Raw genomic sequence first — 19,517 nt, forward strand, 5'->3', positions numbered from 1 at the left:
TCTCCTCTTATGAAGTTGAATTTCATAGTCTTTGGGTACATATGCCTCCTTTACTAAGGCAACCATCCTCTTCCAAGAAACAATCTTGGGTTTGTTGTCCTTCTCTCTTTCCTCTTGGACAAAGTTCCACCAAGTTAGGGTGGATCCCTTCAACTTGGACTTAGCAATCTTCACCTTCTGTTGTCCTGGAATGTCTTCACATTCAAAGAAACTAGACAGTGAGTCTATCCAATCTACCACTACATCTAGTTCCATCTTCCCAGTGAAAGTTGGCAAATCAATCTTCTGCTCCATGGTTCTCCTCTCCATGGATTTGAGGGCATTAAGGAAGTGCCTCTGGTAAGGAGGAATCGCCTCTTCCTCCGGCATAGGGATCTCATCTTCATCCCCTTCTTCACCACTACCAGTGCCTCCATCTTCCTTCCCATCTACTTTGCCTCTCAACCTCTCTAACTCCCTCTGCATTACCTTGCAAGCAGTGGCTTTCTCTCTCACAATCTTTGCCAATTCCATGTTGGTGATCGGTCCTCTAGGGACTTCTTCTTATTGTCCCTCTACCATTTCTCAAATCTCTATCTCCTTACTAAAGTTGTTACTAGCTCTGATACCACTTGATGCAGAGCTTGCCTTGTATCCTCCCAAACACTCCAAGATGTATGACACTGACCCCTCAAAACAACAATAGGATCCTACCAAGGCAAGGCTCTACAACATTAGTTCAACACCTCTCAATCTCCAAGACTCATACTTACTCAAATTGGGTAATTTGCTCCAACATACACTTTGAAACCTCCAAGGGTTACTGACCATTACCACACCTGTTTTGGGTCAAACATGACTCACCTGGCCCAGATCAAACACTGGTTGTAAGGATTCAACACCATTCCCTATAGCACCTTCACAATTAGGCCTATTTGATAGTAGCCTTTGAAATGGGTAAAGGGACCTTAAGTCCAAACTTTTCCAAACACCTTGACAAACAAGTCACAGATTCAAATACCCTTTTGGGCCTTACACAATTCCCCAAAGGAAGGGTCAAGGTCTAACAAACAAAGGTCTGAAACTGGTGAGGGTCAACTGTCCTAAAGGGCTAATTAGGTCCATTTGTGAAGCAACTATGTCCAAATGAACAAACCATACAATCACAACCCCATGAGCATGTGGGGAACCATAAACCATCATGGATTCCAGGGTTACACACCTAGAATCATCGCTATTTGCATTCTAGGGTAACTTTGTTGTTTAAGGACTAGGTAGCCACATAAAGATGTCTACCTAGGGTTGGTTCAAACACACACCTTCCTTGCTCCTCTTGCAAAATGCTTTTGGAATCTTAGAATACACTGGCCATACTTGCATTTCACCCAATCCCATGAGTCTCAAATTGATAAATTGCAAGTTATGGCCATGGAGAAGCAAAACCCTAGGTAAACCCTGGTTTTCCGGGCACCTACAACAAAATTGGAATAACAGGAGCAAAACACACAATCTGAACCTCAAACCAAAGCCAAATCAAAGGTGACTCAATATCCTAACAAAGTCACATCATTGGGTATTGATCCCAATCTGTACAATGCCGCACCTAGTACCAAAACTCTAGAATTGCAGGAAAAACTCAGAATTTCATTAGTTTGCAGTCATCAAAACTTTCCTACGTACAGTCTAACCTTGGGAATTGGATCCACAAAGTGTATATACCACTCCACAACTGCTCTCAACCGAAACAAGAAGTTAGAGCCGTTGGAGGAGTTCAAACAAACAAAAATGCAAAAAATGCATAAAAGTTGCTTATGACAACTTTTGACAATGTTGTCAAAATGTCATTTCTCGCCTCCTAATGCCTTGGGTTAAGACTAACCCCTCCTAAAACACCCTAGAAGCACTAAAACTACTAGGATAACTATGTCCTACACACAATTGATCCCCTTTTGTCCAAAAGTCCTAATTGGCTTATCAAGATGTCAAAATAGGAGTTTGGCTCACAAGATGGAGTCTTTTATTACAAACACACAATGCATGATTGAAACACATGTAAAACATCCTAAAGACATGTTTGATGCCTTATCCTTCCTCCTCTGAACCTGATTTATCAACTTGAAGGGGTGCTCGTGCACCAGAGTGGGAGTAGTTTTGTGCATTCATGATTTAGTAGTATAACTAAAGATTTATCTCCAAAAGAAATAATATATGAACCTATCTCATGTGGGTTATGCTTATATAGTTATATCTATACAAGGGTTTTGAGATAGCCAAGTGTAGTTTGTTTAGTGACAAACTTTGGGACCAAGCCAACACATTTCACTTACCTATCGATTTGTTTATTTGTTCATTTGTTTGATTGCAATAATTGTTAAGAGTATACCCCTAGGAATACCCTCCTGAGTCTAAGCTAAGCTCAAAGAGTGAGAGATAAAATCAACACTCATAGAGTTGGCCCTTAATCCTCCACATTATTGTTGCTTAAAAACACATTCTATTTGCAAGTTTACTATTATTGTTATTATTGCAAATGCTGGTAAAATGAATGTGGAAATCTAAATTTGTTTTAGAGAACCAAGCTTAATTGTTTCTTTAAATGTGTTTAAATGTGAATAATGCTTGAAGGATGAGAAGTAAAATGAATATAACTAAATGGCTTTAAAAATGAGCACATAGCATTAAATCACAAAAACATGTATTAGTCAACACAAAGTGAAAAAATAGTAAGCAACAATTAGCTAGAATTTGAATTTTAGAAAGGTAGACCAATCTACAATTACCATCAAAGGACACTTGATTTAATGTAAAGTTCATGTTGTAGGCCACTTAAATGGTGTTAAGTTTAAATCTTTTATAATACTAAAATAATAAGTCTACAATTACCAAAAAAACTAAATAAGCAAACAATCAAATCAAGATATGCATACCGAATATATTGAAATAGATGTATAATAAATGCATAGTTGAAGCAAATATATCAAGGTCTACATAAATATAGATAAGGTGGGGGAATATGTGCAAGGAGATGGGTATGAGATTACACTAACTTAATGAGAATACAATAAGCTACAAATCCAAATTTCACCTCAATATCTACGCATTCCATCTATAGTAATGTAACATATTTCACATTTTTCAAATCTTAAAAATTTCAATCATAATGATTCGACATTAAAACCTTAGAAATATTAAGAAATCAAACCAGATGTTTAATTATGTATGAAGAGTTTCAAATTATCGCGGAGTATTACCCAAATGCTATAACTACATGAATAATTAAGTTTAGAATAGACTAGACATCTTGTTGTAACTACAAGAATGATTGAATTTAGTAATGAATCAACATCTTCCAAACAAGAGTTCATGGTTCTCTTGGAAAAGTTCCCTTCTAAGTAAATACATCAAAGCTTTGAATTTTTGAATTCTTCAAAACTTGACTACTCTGTTGGACCTGCAAAATTGAATTTGTAAGCCAGATAGAAAATCCAGGAATAAATGAATCAAAATGATTTACAAGGAAAATGAATGGAGACCAAACACGCTTCCAGATCCAAGAATTTTTTCATATTATACAGCTGACAATCCCAGATATAGGTATTGGAGTTGCAGCTACTCGTTTATATTGCACTGCTGTATGTAAGGATGGTCATATTTTATGTACTTTGTCCAGTAGGGCCTGTATTTGGTCATTGCCAGCTCCAACCAAGGCTTCATATTTCCATTGTAATGAACAACAGCTGCGTTCTCAATCTCTGAGCGGTCAACACTGGGATTATATCCTAAACCCAAGACATGCCAAGACTTATCCAAAGGGTGGGTCAAGCCATAAAAGGTTATCAATCCAGGTGGCAAGGTTCCAAGCTTCCACAACACTCTATCCTCATTCTGAAAAGAAAACACAAAAATTAGAAATCAAAAAATCAACTATTCATAGAAAACCTGTATTAAATACTTATATTTTTGTGAAGCAAAAATCAAAGGTATTCAAAAAATAATACATACATAAATCCACACATACCATATTTTGCCACTTGTGATAAATTCCGGTTATATCTCGCCTTTTCCATTCTTTAAGATCAAACATATTCATCCCATATGCCCAACCACAAGCATTAGGATTAAAGTTCCTAGCTATGTGAGGATTGGAAAAATTAAGATATTTGTCAAACCGGTGAAAACTTTCTCCACATGTCTCCACTGCACCATTAACCTTTCCATGGAGATCTACTGACCAGAGTGGAGACAAATCTTTTTGCACCACAATGTCATCATCTAGGAAAAGGATCTTATCCAACTTAGGATAAACCTGAGGAAGATAGAAACGGAGATGATTAAGCATGGACAAGTATTTTGGGTTCCGATATTTCAGGTTTGAAGAACCTGCTGAGAGTGTTGTTGGGTGATCTGCTCTGAAATAATACTCTTTCATAGCTGCAGATTCTAGCTGACGTAGAACAGGGCAATAAGATGAATTGAGCCATTTAAAATCGTCAACATTTTCCACAGTTATTGCAGCTTTCCCAGGAGAATTAAGTAAAAACCACATCTTCATGGCCCCAAAATTTAACTTGTCTGTGACAAGATGAAACACATGTTTCTCGGATTCCTGTAAAAACAAGAAGTGCAATAGAATGAAAATTCAAATGATAACAAAAACTAATTCCAAGTTTCTGAATTTAATGCCTTATAAAATATTGAAATTGATTCAGCACCTTTGCATTCATGACAGTTGAATTGACAACCACCGATGCAGCCAATACATTGTCAGAGAAAAGTGCATAATGATAAAGATTTGGGTTCTCCAATCTCTCATCCTGAGGAAACTTGCGCTCTTCAAGAGGAAGTAAGTAGTACTCTATGGTCAGCCGCATAGACAGACAATGTAAGCCCTTGGGAACAGTCTTTGCTGCCAGCTGACTTAAAAATGTGCTTTGCTTTTTCAAGGTCCTTACTTGCTCATCAGCAGACTGAAGCATAGCTCGTAGTTTTTTTGTTACTGTAGCACAATCATATAGCTGTTCTCTGGCCTTGGCTAAAACTTGACCCATAGCCTTGATCTTTTCAGGTGCACTGAATCATTCAAATCAGGCATCAGACACGAAAACTTAAATAATATGCAGCAAATACAAAACTTGGCTTCTGCCTTACAAAGAGGGATATCAAAGACTATTGACCAAAGAACTTTATGCGCATGATGGTAAACACATAATACGGCATAGTTTTACCTGTGATGCAGATCAGAATCTGTGTTAGCCTCACCCAGCGCGTGCTGACTTTCTTTAATCCGTAACGTCAGATTTTGGTATATATCAAGGCTATTCCTGGCCCGGGCAATGCTTGAATACACCCTGCCCATAATAAGCTGATCTCGCATCAATCTGACAGTGGAGTCAGAATTCTCATTCTCATTCTCACGCCTCCAAATGCTGTATTTCCCGAGCACAGCAGAATCCACTTCCTTGGAGCGGACAATTGCTGCATTTTCAAGCTTAACTGTTTCTTCTTCATCTTGTTGAATAAGCTCCGATGCTCTTTTCTCCCTCCTCTTTTCTCTCAATTGCTGCAAAGATCTTAGCAAGTTAGGCTAGAAACTTAGAAGAGATTCACTTAAAAAACACCGTGTATTCAATAAGGAGGCAAAAACACAATAATCCCTCTTTTGTATATAAATATAACGAAGATGAAAAAGAATGTGAAAGAATTTACCCTCCGTAAAAGTTTCGCTGGACTCTGTTCAAGCATAGAACGATCTGCAATAAAATAGAAATCATCACCCAAGTATATTACACATCATGTTACAGGAAGTCATTATTGTCAAGGATCAAACAAGTTTAGCAGTAAAAACCAACCTGTGATCACATTCTCTTTGATATTGTTCTGTTTAGCTCCTGCAACACCTTCTTCAGAATCAATCGATTGCACATTGTTAGAGGATTTTTCCTCGTCGGCCTCATTGATGCGTTTATGCTGCAAAGCATTTTGCTCAAGACCATCTTGTTCCGAGGGTAGGTTTTCTGGCTTGCGTCCAGAATCTGTCTCTCTCTGCTTATAATACAATGCCAATTTTCACTTCCTTGTTAATAAACCCCTATTAGGTTTCTCTTAAGATTCAGATGTAAAAAATAATTATCTTTTTGCAGTCTTACCTCATCAGACGGCTTATCTAATACCCATGAAGAAGACAAATCTTGCCGTGCATGAATATTTAAGCTTAGGGGTCCAGAGTCATCTGTGTTTGCCGTGATGACATCAATCACCTGTCCAATGGAAATGAAAAAACTTTTCAATCATCTATCCTTACTACTTACTCTTACTAGTAGAAGGAAAACATCTCTTAAACTTGCCTCTTTCGGAAAGAAAGATTCAATTTGCTGTATTGTGCTCTGCTTCAACTGGCCCCCAGCCTGCATTGACGTAATGGGAGTGTATTAACTCTAAGATCAACCTAAATAAGAAAGAGAGAGATGTCGCAAAATCATCCGGCTCATAATTGACTTATGAGCAGAGAATGTATTTAGATAGCATGAAAGCACAAAATTTTCACATACAACCAATGGCAAACCATACCGTTTCAACAGATCCATTCTGAGAGTTACCGTGGTCTGTGAATGCAAAATATAGAAAAGGAAAAGGGTTAAGTGCATGGAAGATGAGAAATCCATTGCTCTACCAAGCTACACCATTCCTCCTAGATCTAGGGTTCCTCGTTGAATTAGGTATTCTAGTATTACTGATATATTTAGGTTAAGATTATAGATTTACCAGATTTAGGCGGAGATCTGGATCTAAGCGCCGTGAGGAAGAGCACAGAAACGATGACCAACATCAACACTGCCAGTCCTCCTCTTCCTCTACCCTTGGCTCTCCCCTGCCATCGTCTTAGTTTTACACCCATGTTCTGTGCCTTCCTTGCAACCAGGGACTCCCCCTTTCCCCTCTGCACTGCACACAGATCTCTTTGATCGCAGGGGAATGAAAATGTGCTCTATACTCCTGCCATTTTATATTACTTGCTAAACATGTCTTTGCATCGCCATTGCTAAATTGAAAGGGTTCCTCTTTCTGTCCTGCACCTGTGTCTCTCGAGTATAACGGGATGGACCTTTACTCAATTTGCTAATTCCGATAGCTACGGGATGCTCGTGAATTCTCATAAATTATTATTTTAGTAAAATGTGCACTGCGTGGTCGGTAGACGTTACACTCTATGGAAAGCATTCTTGAAAATTATATATGTTGTATATATTTGTAAGAATTGAGTTCATAATATTTTATATTTTTAATTTTATTAAAATTTATTTTTAGATTTTTTATTAACTATTTTAGGTCAAATTTATAGTTGTGGAGTTGATCTAGGTCACTTTCAAGAGGCATGAATCTAAACCTTGAATTTTGTAAACTGAAAATAGAGTTTTATCTTGTTAACATCTTTCTATTAGTTATTGTGAGCCAGTCTAGTATATGTTTATGTTGATTTGTGTATTTAGTTGTTGTATTTAAGGACATCCATCCAATTATCCATTCGAAATCACTATGAATCTATGGAGCACATCTAGAATTTTGATTTGAAAAAAGAAGTAAAAGGAATATAGTAGCATTATGTTGGTTGAAAATTTTGTAATCAAAGGATGATTGCAAAATGTTCCTTTCAACCATAATGTGATGAGATTAAATCTCTCCTCGCAAAAGGGAGGCTACTTTCTTATTCCAATTTAACAACTAGTATCTACCTAATCTCTATATTCTAAACCATTCTCCAGGTGTTACAATCACTATATTCTCTTTCTTTAGAATCAACGTTTATCCAATTCTCCTACTTCAAAACAAATTTTCTTCTTTACAACAACTCACAAATTACAAGATACTAATTTTAGCAATAATAACCTATATAAATTTCAGCCAATCAAAAGAATGACTCACTGATGTACCGACAAAATTACAATAACTAAGAAACCTTTGTAAGCCCAAAGCCTTGTGTGGTTTCTCCAATTAATTCTTGAAACAAAATTGCGGTATATAGATAACACAAAGTCTCTTTGTATATATCACAATATTTATAACTCTAAACACGTAACTAGATGTAGCACAAAGTCTCCACAGTGTTATCAATAAAAAATAAATGACTCCCGATATAATACTATAGCTCAAAGTCTACAATATTATATCTTTACACCCTTTAGCCAAACAATCTCTTACACTGCACAATTCAATCTTTAAATATAATGTGACGAGAATGACATAAGAACAATCTCATCATAAAATAAAGTGAATCCAAGACAAAGATTGGCAAACAACTCTATTTCTTTATTGATTGAATTATTAGATTTCACTTGAAAGCACAAAGTCTTAGAAATATCTACAATCTGATAGAGTTTCGATGCATTAGCCAAAATATGAATATTTGCAAAGGCGTCTCTCCTTTATATAGAGAAGAGCCTTGATAAAATATAGGGATCCTACAGCTACTTTGACTTATTCAAAGTACAATCCAATTTGGTTTAGGATTTGTACTTTCTTTACATGCAATTACATATGTACAAATAGACATGTAAAATGTCAAAAACAAAAAGCAAATTACAAACTACAAAACATGACAAGAGCTACTAAGTGTCAGGGGACACTTCTTTTTCATCAGAGTTCTTTTTCAAAAATTATTCAAATTTGTGAAGGGTTGCATGCATTTGTGATTCATTGGGTCTTGAGGTAAGACTGGGGATGGTGTGAACCCACATGATTGAATCCTCAATGCCGATATACCCCTTATGCTTTTTCAAAATAGTTCTCAAGCTATCTAGGACCATCTCAAAATCCATCAACTTATCAAGTGATGAAAGGGTAAATTCTTTTGACTCGTTCTCCTTTATGATCAATGCATTGAATTCTTGAATAACCAAGTCTATAGGAAGCGGCTTCTAATTCTCACCGAGCAACTTGCAGGGAAATTTAGAGACCTTGGTCATAATTTCAACTTCCTTTTCAACACAATCCTCCTTATCATCTTATAGATCTTTAATTAGTTGCTCAAGAGTTTCCTTTAAAAGCTTGATTGCTTCCCTCTATTGTACATATTGTTTCTGGTGGGGATGACTCCAATATCCACCAACATTAAAAATTTGAATTCCTTGAGCTTGTTCCAAGCTTCAAAATCCTTCTTTTGTGTTTCAAATTCTTGGGTAAGTAGATTGAGAGTGTATGCGGGAAAATGTGGTGACAAAAATGAATAAATCGAATCCAAAAGACCCACACACCAACGAGACTCTTGGTGCAAGTATATGAACTAATTGAATTAGTTCAACTTCCCAAGGGGTGTCCCATTGTTCTCTATCTCCCAGGATCCCTAAAGTCAATGGTTTTCTCTCATATCATTGAGCAAATGACTTAGGAATGACAACTCCAAGAACGAGTGATATTTGATTTATATGCATGAATACATTCTAAGATATATATATATATATATATATATATATATATATATATATATATATATATATATATATATATATATGATGTTAAAACTATGATGATTAAGCTAGTATGAAGATGACGATATGATCAAAGATATTACTAAATTATCCTAATCATGATATACTAGCCTGGATATACTGTTGATATGAAAATGAAATGCTTTTAAATGTTTATGATGATGTTTTAACAAAGGGAGGCTAAAATGCTTAGTAAATTAGACTATAATGTAGATGCATGAAACTTGGATATTTTAAAAATGAAGAATGAGAGCTCTATTTATACGTAAAATAAGGCAATGGATGGTTAAGATTGAATAATCTTAATAAGGGCTAGGATTGGAAGTTAATCAATCCATGTTTACAATTCTCACCAATGAAATGGTGACAACTGTCAACAAAGAGTTGCTTGAGAGGAGATGCAAGAAGCATTAAATGTCTGAGAAGACATGAAGGTTACTCTAGGAGGTAAGGGTTAAGGTTAGGTTAGGGTTATCCAATGGATAAAGCTTTTACCCAAGGGGTAAACTCTTGTGCAAGGGTTAATAGGATAACCAAGGTTAAAGCCATGAATGCTTGATGAGACCCTTGGATTAGATGAGGGTTAAGTTAGAGAGAAAGTCTCTAACCATGCAAGAAGGTTGAGTTAACCATAAATGGTTATGTAAGAGCCTTTAATGGTTTGGAAGACTTTTAGAGGTTAACCATTTGAAGACACAAAGCCTTTAATGGTTATTGAAGACTTTGGAAGCTTTGAGAAGTGACTTCTCTTTCCTTAGGAATGTGACAATAATTAGGAGATGAATTAGACTAAATTGGAATTGATTAGAAGAATCTAGAAGGGGTTTAGGAGGCAAGTGGGAGATGTAGGAAAATGCAAGTGGAGGAGGAAAAGGGATTTTAATAAAAATAAAATTACTTTATTTCAACCAAAATAGACGCAACTTGCATAAATACAAGTGGGGGGATTTTAATAAATAAATTAGATTTATTTGTTTGCAAGGAACAATTTAATTAAATGTAAATTTAGTTAAAAAGGGAGAAAGGGGAATTAATTAAATAAAGTGATTTATTTAATTAAAGGCTAGAAAAGGTTAAGGTGAATTTAATTAAATAAATTGAGTATTTCATTTAATCAAATAGATGAAAATGAAGAAATTAATTAAATAGAATTTAATTAATAGGGGGAATAAGGTTAAAATAAATATTAATCTATTTAGGAAAGTGGTCAGATTTATACATCTTCAGAGAGTTTGATCTATCTCAGACCTCACCCTCTCCAAATTATTTAACATGTTTGATAGACAAACTCAATAAATGCGCACCTTCTAAGAGCATCCTATCTATCAATGCACTTATTGCTCTCCCCTGTGCTTTGATGCGCTTAGCTGGCTTGATAGCCCCTTCTATTAATGAGTTCACTAGTTCAATTGTCTTAGAGGATTGAGAAATATTGATTAGCATGGAAGTGATCTGCTCTACTAGAAGTTTGAGTTTATCCTTGATGGCTCTATCCCTATCATATCTAACAATTAAAGCCTCTAGCACCACCTAAGAATCTTATTTGGTACTTTCATGAGTCTTCTTTCCTAGCTCAATCTAGCTTATTTCATAATCTCAATTGTACTTTGCTAGTAGGTCTATGCTTTGGTAGGATTGCTACCTCCTCATACTTATTTCTTGACTCATCCACCCTTATTATTGAAAGATTTTTGGCATTTTTAACAAACTTTGGTTTGACAGGAACCAATTGACCAAAATAGAAGTCATTTGGAGAGATGGCTTGTTTCTTCCTTTTGGGTGCCACTAATTGTAACCAAGAAGGAAGGATAAAATTTGTCCTTGATTGGTGACAGTGGTCTAAACATTCATGGTTTGTTGTGACATAGTATCCATTATGATGGGCTCAGTATGCGTCATGATTGCAGATGAAACTTCTGCAGCTAAGATGTTAGGGTTTCAAGCAGATCCGAAGCAAATATGAACTAACAATTATATGCAGATTTAAATATGAAAGATAAAGAAATAAAACAGGACACAGATAACACAGAGATTTAACGTGGTTCACCCAGAATGGGTTACGTCCACCATACACAGTCGTCCAATCTTTCTTATTATCTAGCAAAAATAGTACATCAACCTTACAATGCCTTAAGCATCCCAACAGGTTATAACATGCATTTTTAGGGCAACAAACAAAGTTGGCCTTTTTAGGGTTTTATTACAATGTCGGTTTTCATCAACGAAAAACGGCAAAAAAAAAAATTCTCGGGGGCTGCCGCCCACAAACCTCCGCTTTTCTCAGGGGCTGCCGCCCCCGAACCCCTGCCCGGAGCCCAGCCCGGCCCCAGACCCCGGCGAGGATACGTGCTGAGTGTACAGTACTTTGTTGATCAGTAGCCACATTTCAACAATCTCCCACTTGGAGACTGATACTACATGACACCACTGTACATGCAACATCCGCTGGATAAAACACTAGGACTTGACTGGTATAAATTCCACAATTATCAATCAAGAAGACCAACAGAAACTGATGAAGAAATCAGTTCTCCTGTGGAACTGCCTTTGTGAACATATCGGCAGGATTCTCACTTGTGTGAATCTTCTCAAGCTGTAATTGACCCTCCTCCAAAACAGTCTGGATGAAGTGGTACCTGAGCTGAATGTGCTTTGTCCTTGAATGAAAAGCAGAGTTCTTTGCAAGATGAATGGCACTCTGGCTATCAGTATACAATGGGCTATCCTCTTGTGTCTGACCCAATTCCTTCAGAAAACATTGCAACCAAATCATCTCCTTGCTGGCTTCTGTAGCAGCAACATACTCAGCTTCAGTGGTTGAAAGTGCAACAACCTTTTGCAACCTAGAAATCCAACTGACTGCAGTTCCCCCTATAGTAAAAACATACCCTGTAGTACTCCTCCGTGAATCAATATCACCCACCATATCAGAGTCAACAAATCCACTCAGAGCAGCATTAGATCCTTTGAAACATAATGCCTTCGTAGTAGTTCCTTTCAAATACCGAAGAATCCATTTCACAGCATTCCAATGTTCCATACCCGGATTACTCATAAACCTACTCACAACTCCCACTGCATGTGCAATATCTAGCCTTGTGCATACCATTGCATACATCAGACTGCCAACAGCTGATGAATACGGGATGTTAGACATTTTATTAACCTCTTCCTGTGCCTTTGGTCACATCTCCTTAGTCAATTTGAAATGACTAGCCAAAGGTGTACTAACTGCTTTTGCATCCTGCATGTTAAATCTTTTCAACACCTTCTTTATATACTCACTTTGGGACAAATTCAAGTTTCTATTTTTCCTGTCCCGTGTAATCCTCATACCCCGGCGAGGATACGTGCTAAGTGTACAGTACTTTGCTGATCAGTCGCCACATTTCAACATAAGATGCTTGGGAGGGAATTAGACATGAACTTATCGAAATCTATATAGGCAACATCAAGCATGGAGGTAGTAACTTCTGACAAACTAGGGAGTGAAGAAAGAGAACCAAAAACATTTCCTATATTGTCCTGGGGATTATTAAGGATTGACTCACTAGAGGTGGAAGAATGAACACATATTATTGGAACTACATTGGAAACTATAGGAATAATGGGCATAGCCACAATAATGGAAGTGACAGGAAAAGAAGAAACAACAAAAATAGGAGGAAAATATTGTACACTGACCATAGAGGAAGTAGTGACTATAGTAAGAGGAGTTGAAACCTTTGGAACCACTTTAATGGTAGGTTTTGGTTTTGTTGGTGTAGAAGGTTCTAGGAGGCTTCCTCCTAGTACTCTTCTTCCTATTCTTCTTATTCTTCATCCTGCTCAATTACTTGTACTTCAACTTGTTTTGATGCCTAAGTAGATGTTTCACCTTTACCCTTCTTCTTGTCCTTCCCCAGTATGAATTTAAGTTTGGGTGCCTTCTTTGGGGTGGACACGTCTTCCTTGTTCTTAGTCCTTAACTTGGACCTTTTCCCAGAAGGTCCTGTAGTGGTCTCTTTTGACCCAGTCTTAAAAGGTTTCAACCTGATCCCTTTCTTATGTAACCAAATGTTGGTATTAGCACTAACGCACTGGAATATTTCCTTGATGAAGATTGACTCCTTTTGGGACCAATGGATTCTTAGAAGAGGGGTCTCAGTGATCTTATTTTGTACACATTTGGGATCTACAATGTCATCCTCATCTTCCATTATATCAAAAATATTTTCCAACTCAAGATTCTTAATCTATTCAAGTGTGAGTGGATTGTAGTCTAATCTCCTCACATCTTCATTTATGCTCCACTCAACCCAAATATATTTAATATTATGTACATGAGTGTAGCTCTTCTTGAGTTTATCCTTCATGCCACAGTAGTCACAATCTTCCCTCCTCTCGAATATTTTCATGGTAACCCATTGCATTTCATTTTCCATTTGTTTGGCTTTGTATGATGTAGTCATCGAATATCAACCAATTGAGAGAGGGAGTTTAAAATTGACTTTATGTGCCTCAGATTTCTAACCATGAACAATTATGATTTGCCAACTTAACTCCATGAGGATAATCTTGTCACTAGGATATCTTGGCAACATGAAGGGGGGTCCCTCATAATAACCAATCCTAATGTACAAGAATGTAATAAATTGAAGGAACATGCACCCATACTTCTTTACTATGTTCCAAGAATCTTCTAACACTCTTCATTTTTCTAAACCTAATCAACTGAGCACACGAGTGTGTCAAAGAAAGCATTGTTGACCCTTCTAAAGTGATCAAAATTTTCTTGAAAGGTCAATTGAGGATAATACTTATAGATAGGAACAACTTTTTTGTCTCCCTCTAAAGTGAGACCTATTAAGTGGCTCATAGATGTTGCAGCATAGACTAGATAAGAGGTAATGTGAAACTTTAGAGTAACAATCACTTGGGACAATTGTTCACAAATTGAGTCACTAATTTGTTCACCCTAGTAAATTATATCTCTACCTTTCGTAATCCCTTGGATGTATTGATACATCCATTTCTGAAAGACATTTAAAGTTGGTAAGCCTTTGACCCTACTTAGGAGAGTTATCATGTCTCCTATTTTTCCTTGAAATCAATCTTGTAGAGGTGTTGGCATTGTGTTGTCATTGATGTCAACTGGTACAGGATGACTACTGGTATAAGAGATGTATGTGCAACATTGTCATGGATGAGTACAAGTTGAGATATCTTTGATATCACCTTGTGTTGCAGAACACCGGTAAGGTAAGGGAGAGAATGTCATTCAGATGAATGACCACTGGAGTCACTGGTACACAAGTTAGTGTTCAACTTGTGTAGATGAAATGGACAAGTTACCGGTATAGTCTATCACCGGTAAGGAAAGGATGTCAACTAGTAAGTGTTGTGTTGGCAGTGAATAGTTGCCAACTGGCAAGCTCATGACCAGTGTACAAGCAGGATGGGCAAGGTGCTTGAGCTGTTGTTTGTGATGAAGAGGTGGAATGCTACCTAAATCACATCAACACAAGAGGAGAAGGATGTACATGTAACCGGTATGCTGTGTGGATACAGAACAACAAGACTTCCACCAGGTAGAGATGCAGTCACCTTGTGAAGAGATGACTGACAATGAATGTGCCCACATCGGATCACATGTGCATGTTTGAAGATATGTTGCACAAACAGGGAAGCCACATGAGTGCATTGTAGGATGCAGATGACAAGGATCCACTACCACCGGTAAGTGGAACTTATCTCCTATTATGAAAAGTGTGCATCGTAGTTCTATGAGATAAGACAAAAGAGGTAAAGGCATGTGTTTGAAGGCTCACACCAAATCTACCGGTGAATCAAAGGAATGCCTCAAGTGCATGAAATCAGGGATATGCACTGGACCGATAGAGAAGGCATGTTGAGATGCCAAAATAGATGCAGTGTGATGGGTTTGTCACTTTGACAAATTAATAGAGATGATGTCTGGGAAGGCAAGGCTGAGAAGCTGCAGACATAGGAATATGGTAGGATTGAAGATGGAGTAAGTTGAAGGATGATGACATGGTGTCATCAAGGTGTTTACTGATATGTATGTCCATAGGTAATGCAGACAAGGTGCAAATGAAGAAGACTCCCATCTGATGAAGATGTGCATAAGGTAGGTTAGCAAGAGTGTTGACTGGTTTGAGTGTTCCACCGACAGATCAACAAACTGCAGACATGAAGGGTAATCGGTAAAGTGTGAGATACCGACAGGGTCAGTGAACCGGCAAAAAGGAAGGATCAGTTGCGTGTTGATTGTCAGTGACCGAGTCTAGCCGACATAGAGATCTTTAAGTGGATATCGACATGGATGCCACGTGGAGTTGAAGTGACAAGCTCGTAGAGGTCGGTGGAGTGTCGTGTAGAGATAGGTGTTTCTATAGTTGTGCATTTAATATGGAGCTCATGATTTGTGGATCGGATCAGAAGAGTGCAGATCAAGGAAGAGTGAACAACAGAGAAATATCAGGGAGTTGTTGGCACCTGAATCGAAGCAAGGAAATTAGATTGTAGGAGGACCTCGAGAAGGAAACAACAAAGATATTAATGGCATTTTGACAGATGCAGGTCGATATACAGGGTCGTGTTTGCTAAGTTTAGAAAACGTGTATTGGAAGGCACGTTAATGGCAGTGATTTGCAGACAGTTGCCTTGGCGATCAGATCAGATGAGATCTAATTGTATTTGGTTTGCCTCAAGGTCGATGAGGAAACCCTGACCGCTTGAAATTTGAATTGGCTTTTGGCGAGAAGACTAGGTTATAAATATGCAAGCTAAAGATATTGTTTGTTGCTGCTGAAGGGGAGAGTGTTGCTTCTGCATGTGAGATCAAATCAGTCAAATACTCAATGAGTATCAGAAAAGAGACTGATTATGTGTGTGAGAGGCTAGGGTTGAAGAGTTCGACCAGAAATAGTAAGATAACCGGTGGTGACCAAACTGGTAGAGAAGAGTAGCAGAAGAGTGCAGAGTAGGCAAGAAGGAACCGACATAAGATAGTACCAGTGGAGGTCAGCAGAGCAGTTGAAAGAAGAGAGAACCAACAGAGGAGGAGAAGAGACTGAACCGATAAGGTTGCAGCAGGAGATATGATTGCAGTAGTGAGTGGGTGAGGTAGAGAAACGACAGTTAAATGGATAGAAGATCCAGCAGAGAGATTCACAGAAGAGTTACAAAATCCATTTGTAACAAGGTTGTTAATTTGTAAATGATTATGTTTTTGTATTCACCGAGTTGTAGCTTGGGGCAGGGGTTGTAGCTCCTTGGGTTGGTGCCCTAAATCAGGGGTTGGTGATGATTGGGTTGGTGCCCTAAACAATATAATTAGAGATTCATTGTGAGGCTAGATTGGAGCAGTAGTCTCCAGTAGCATTTCTCACCAAGGTTTTTCCCATCTTGGGTTTTCCGCGTATATGCTAGTGTTATGTGATGTCTCTCTTGTGTGAATGCATGTATGTTTAGTCTCCTCACTAAACGGTAAGTCTGCATTCAGTTACACTTGTTAATCAGTATTCTCACATCAGGATATTCAAAGGGAAAAGATTGAGAGCCATTGATTCACCCCCCTCTCAGTGGAGCATTGTGTCTAACAAGAGGAATATAGGACATCTGGTAATTGTTGATCTATATATCTCCAACAAGTTGGTGCTTATGATCTTCTTGCATTTGTCTAAATTCTTATCATAATAGTCCTAAGCTAACTCAGAGGAAATGTCTACATATTCTTCTACATCTAGACACTTGAAGATCGTATCAAAGAATTCAGTGTCCAACATGTATCATTCATTTGTAGTACTCACAAACAACACTCTAGGCATTCTTTCAGATACTTCTTCCTCAACAATGGCTTCTTCTTCTGGATTATTGTCAGTGATCAATTGAGATAAACCTTTCTCATGAGCCAGATTCATAGGCTTGATCACCATGTTGTATTCTTGGATTTTTGCAATCGAGTTACCTCTTTTGGTTCCAAAATCTTGCTATGTCAAGATAGACTTGACTGTCGTATTTGGAACCAGTGCAACAACATGCGAGTTCAAAATGTAGAACCGAAAATGCTTTACTGCCTTAACGACAACATAAACATGCTTCTCCATATGAGAATATTTAAGTTCATGAGATTTGATAGGGCAACTCATGAATGCCATAGGGGATTCAACCCCTTTTAAATTCTTGTGCATAATAAACACAAAAAGAGCATGCTCGGAAGCATAACTGTACATGATAAAATCTTTGGTGTAACCTAGACACACCAAAACTAGAGCATATGTTATCACCTCCTTTATCTCATTGAAGGTAGCCTTACCTTCCATGCTCCAACTAAAAGTAGACTTTCCCTTCATCATATTTATAATATGATGATTCTTTTTAATAAAGTCTGGGGCGAACCTTCTCAAGAAGTTGAATTTACCAAAAAAAGAATGAATTGTTGCCTTACTCAAAGGTAATGCAAGACTCTAAATGGATTTGACCCACACATGATCAATCTTAATACCTTCCTTGGACAATATATGGCCAAGAAGTTTTCCCTTCGTTACCCCTAAAATTGACTTTTTGGGATTGAGGGAAACCCCATGTTGATGACATGTTTCCAATACTTGTTATAAATGAGAGAAGTGACTTTGATGTGCTTTGGAGAAATCTATGAAATCATTAAAGTATACAACTATGAACTTATTGAGAAAATATTTGAAGGCTAATTCCATTACCCTCAGAAAGGTAGCACTGACATTGATCAGTTTGAACGACATTATGTAGCAGGCAAATGTACCTATTGGCATTTTTTGCCAACCCTTGCAGAGTTTCATTATGAGGTTTCAGTGTCAGTGCGACTAACACCTCGTGTTATCTTACTCAAAAGAGTTAGTTGATTCTTTCTTTTGTAGAGGGTGCATAACATGAGGGTTAGTGATTAGAGCCAACAGTTACACCAACATCTTGTGTGAATAACACATCGTGTTATTCGCCACCTCGGGTTAGTCATCACATGTTATTCAACATCGACGTAGCAACAACGAGCTAAGGTTTTGGCAAGCTCAGGTTTCACCTGTGTGAGATGGTGGAGAAGGTAAGGAAGTTAGTTCCTTTCTTCTCCCTGTGTGGGCATAAGATAAAACAAATGATGCTTGTAGGGTAAGAAAAAGCGATGCGGGCGATCCTCCCTGCCACCCCGCGAGATGAAAAGAGACAAGCAAATGGCCCCGCACGGTAACCAAAACACAAAAGGTTTGATGCTCCCCGCTATCCCGTGAGGTGAGCATGGCATGTTAGAGGGTGTCACGGGGAAACAAATAAAGTAAGGTGTCTTCCCAACCATTGTGGTTCTTGCTACCCCGCAGGGAAAAAAGAAGAGAACAAGGGTTCGTGCAGGATAGCAAGAAGTAATACCAATGTGATTCCTAGTTATCCTGCTTCGAGAAAAAGCACGAAGAGATGACCGTGCGGGATAACAAATGTTGAGGTATTGTTGCTCCCACTAGCCCATAAGAGAAAGACGAACAAAAATGAAGCCTGTGGGGAAACATTAGATGACTTTGGTGGGTCCAACCCGTAACGTGGCTTGTATGTGGCCATTAATTTTCACTCAATGGGTTATCGAGTGGCTATATTTTAATCTTGCATTGGGCATGGTGGACACTTACATGGAGAGATCTTGTATGTCCATCTTCGTGTGAATCTGTCAGAGAAACGGTCAACATTCAATTTTCTCTGAGTCATTGGCATTTAAAATCTTTTACAAATGGGTAGTTGTCAACCCAATGGTTGAGGTTTTGTTCTGCGTGATCGACGCCAGATATCTAATCCTTTCTGCATTTGATCAGTATCGGATTTCATCAACATAACTCTAGATTAGACTTTGTGTCTCATTCTCAGACACAACCCATGCCCATTCATTGTGGATCAAAGACTTTTCTCTCTGCCAATGTACCTGGCCATGCTTCATGTGCAGATTTTTCTCCCTAATCTGCAGGGATTTTACTTCTTTCTAGGATAAATGACATTTATCAGACTGCACTCCATGTCATCAAATTTTCCTTGATC

At 37.9% G+C, this 19,517-nt stretch overlaps 1 protein-coding gene across 1 annotated transcript; it reads right to left on the reverse strand.

The window, feature by feature from the left end:
- Positions 1 to 3,165: 3,165 nt before the first annotated feature.
- On the reverse strand, positions 3,166 to 7,166 carry LOC131074676 (polygalacturonate 4-alpha-galacturonosyltransferase). Its single transcript, XM_058011351.2, has 10 exons — positions 6,742 to 7,166; positions 6,547 to 6,581; positions 6,324 to 6,383; positions 6,126 to 6,236; positions 5,829 to 6,021; positions 5,686 to 5,729; positions 5,205 to 5,539; positions 4,692 to 5,049; positions 3,998 to 4,585; positions 3,166 to 3,864 (listed from the first exon to the last, which is right to left on the reverse strand). The coding sequence occupies exons 1-10, from the start codon at positions 6,872 to 6,874 to the stop codon at positions 3,589 to 3,591; spliced, it is 2,133 nt and encodes a 710-aa protein (XP_057867334.2). The 5' UTR covers positions 6,875 to 7,166; the 3' UTR covers positions 3,166 to 3,588.
- Between the last annotated feature and the right edge of the window lie 12,351 nt (positions 7,167 to 19,517).

This window comes from Cryptomeria japonica, chromosome 4, assembly GCF_030272615.1.
Source record: "Cryptomeria japonica chromosome 4, Sugi_1.0, whole genome shotgun sequence".
Lineage (NCBI taxonomy): Eukaryota > Viridiplantae > Streptophyta > Pinopsida > Cupressales > Cupressaceae > Cryptomeria > Cryptomeria japonica.

Coding starts and splice junctions, on each gene's coding strand:
- LOC131074676 (XM_058011351.2), bottom strand. CDS start 6,874: ATGGGTGTAAAACTAAGACGATGGCAGGGGAGAGCCAAGGGTAGAGGA. Junction 6,237..6,323: donor AATCTTTCTTTCCGAAAGAG/GCAAGTTTAAGA, acceptor TCCATTGGACAG/GTGATTGATGTCATCACGGC. Junction 5,540..5,685: donor CAGCGAAACTTTTACGGAGG/GTAAATTCTTTC, acceptor AGATCTTTGCAG/CAATTGAGAGAAAAGAGGAG.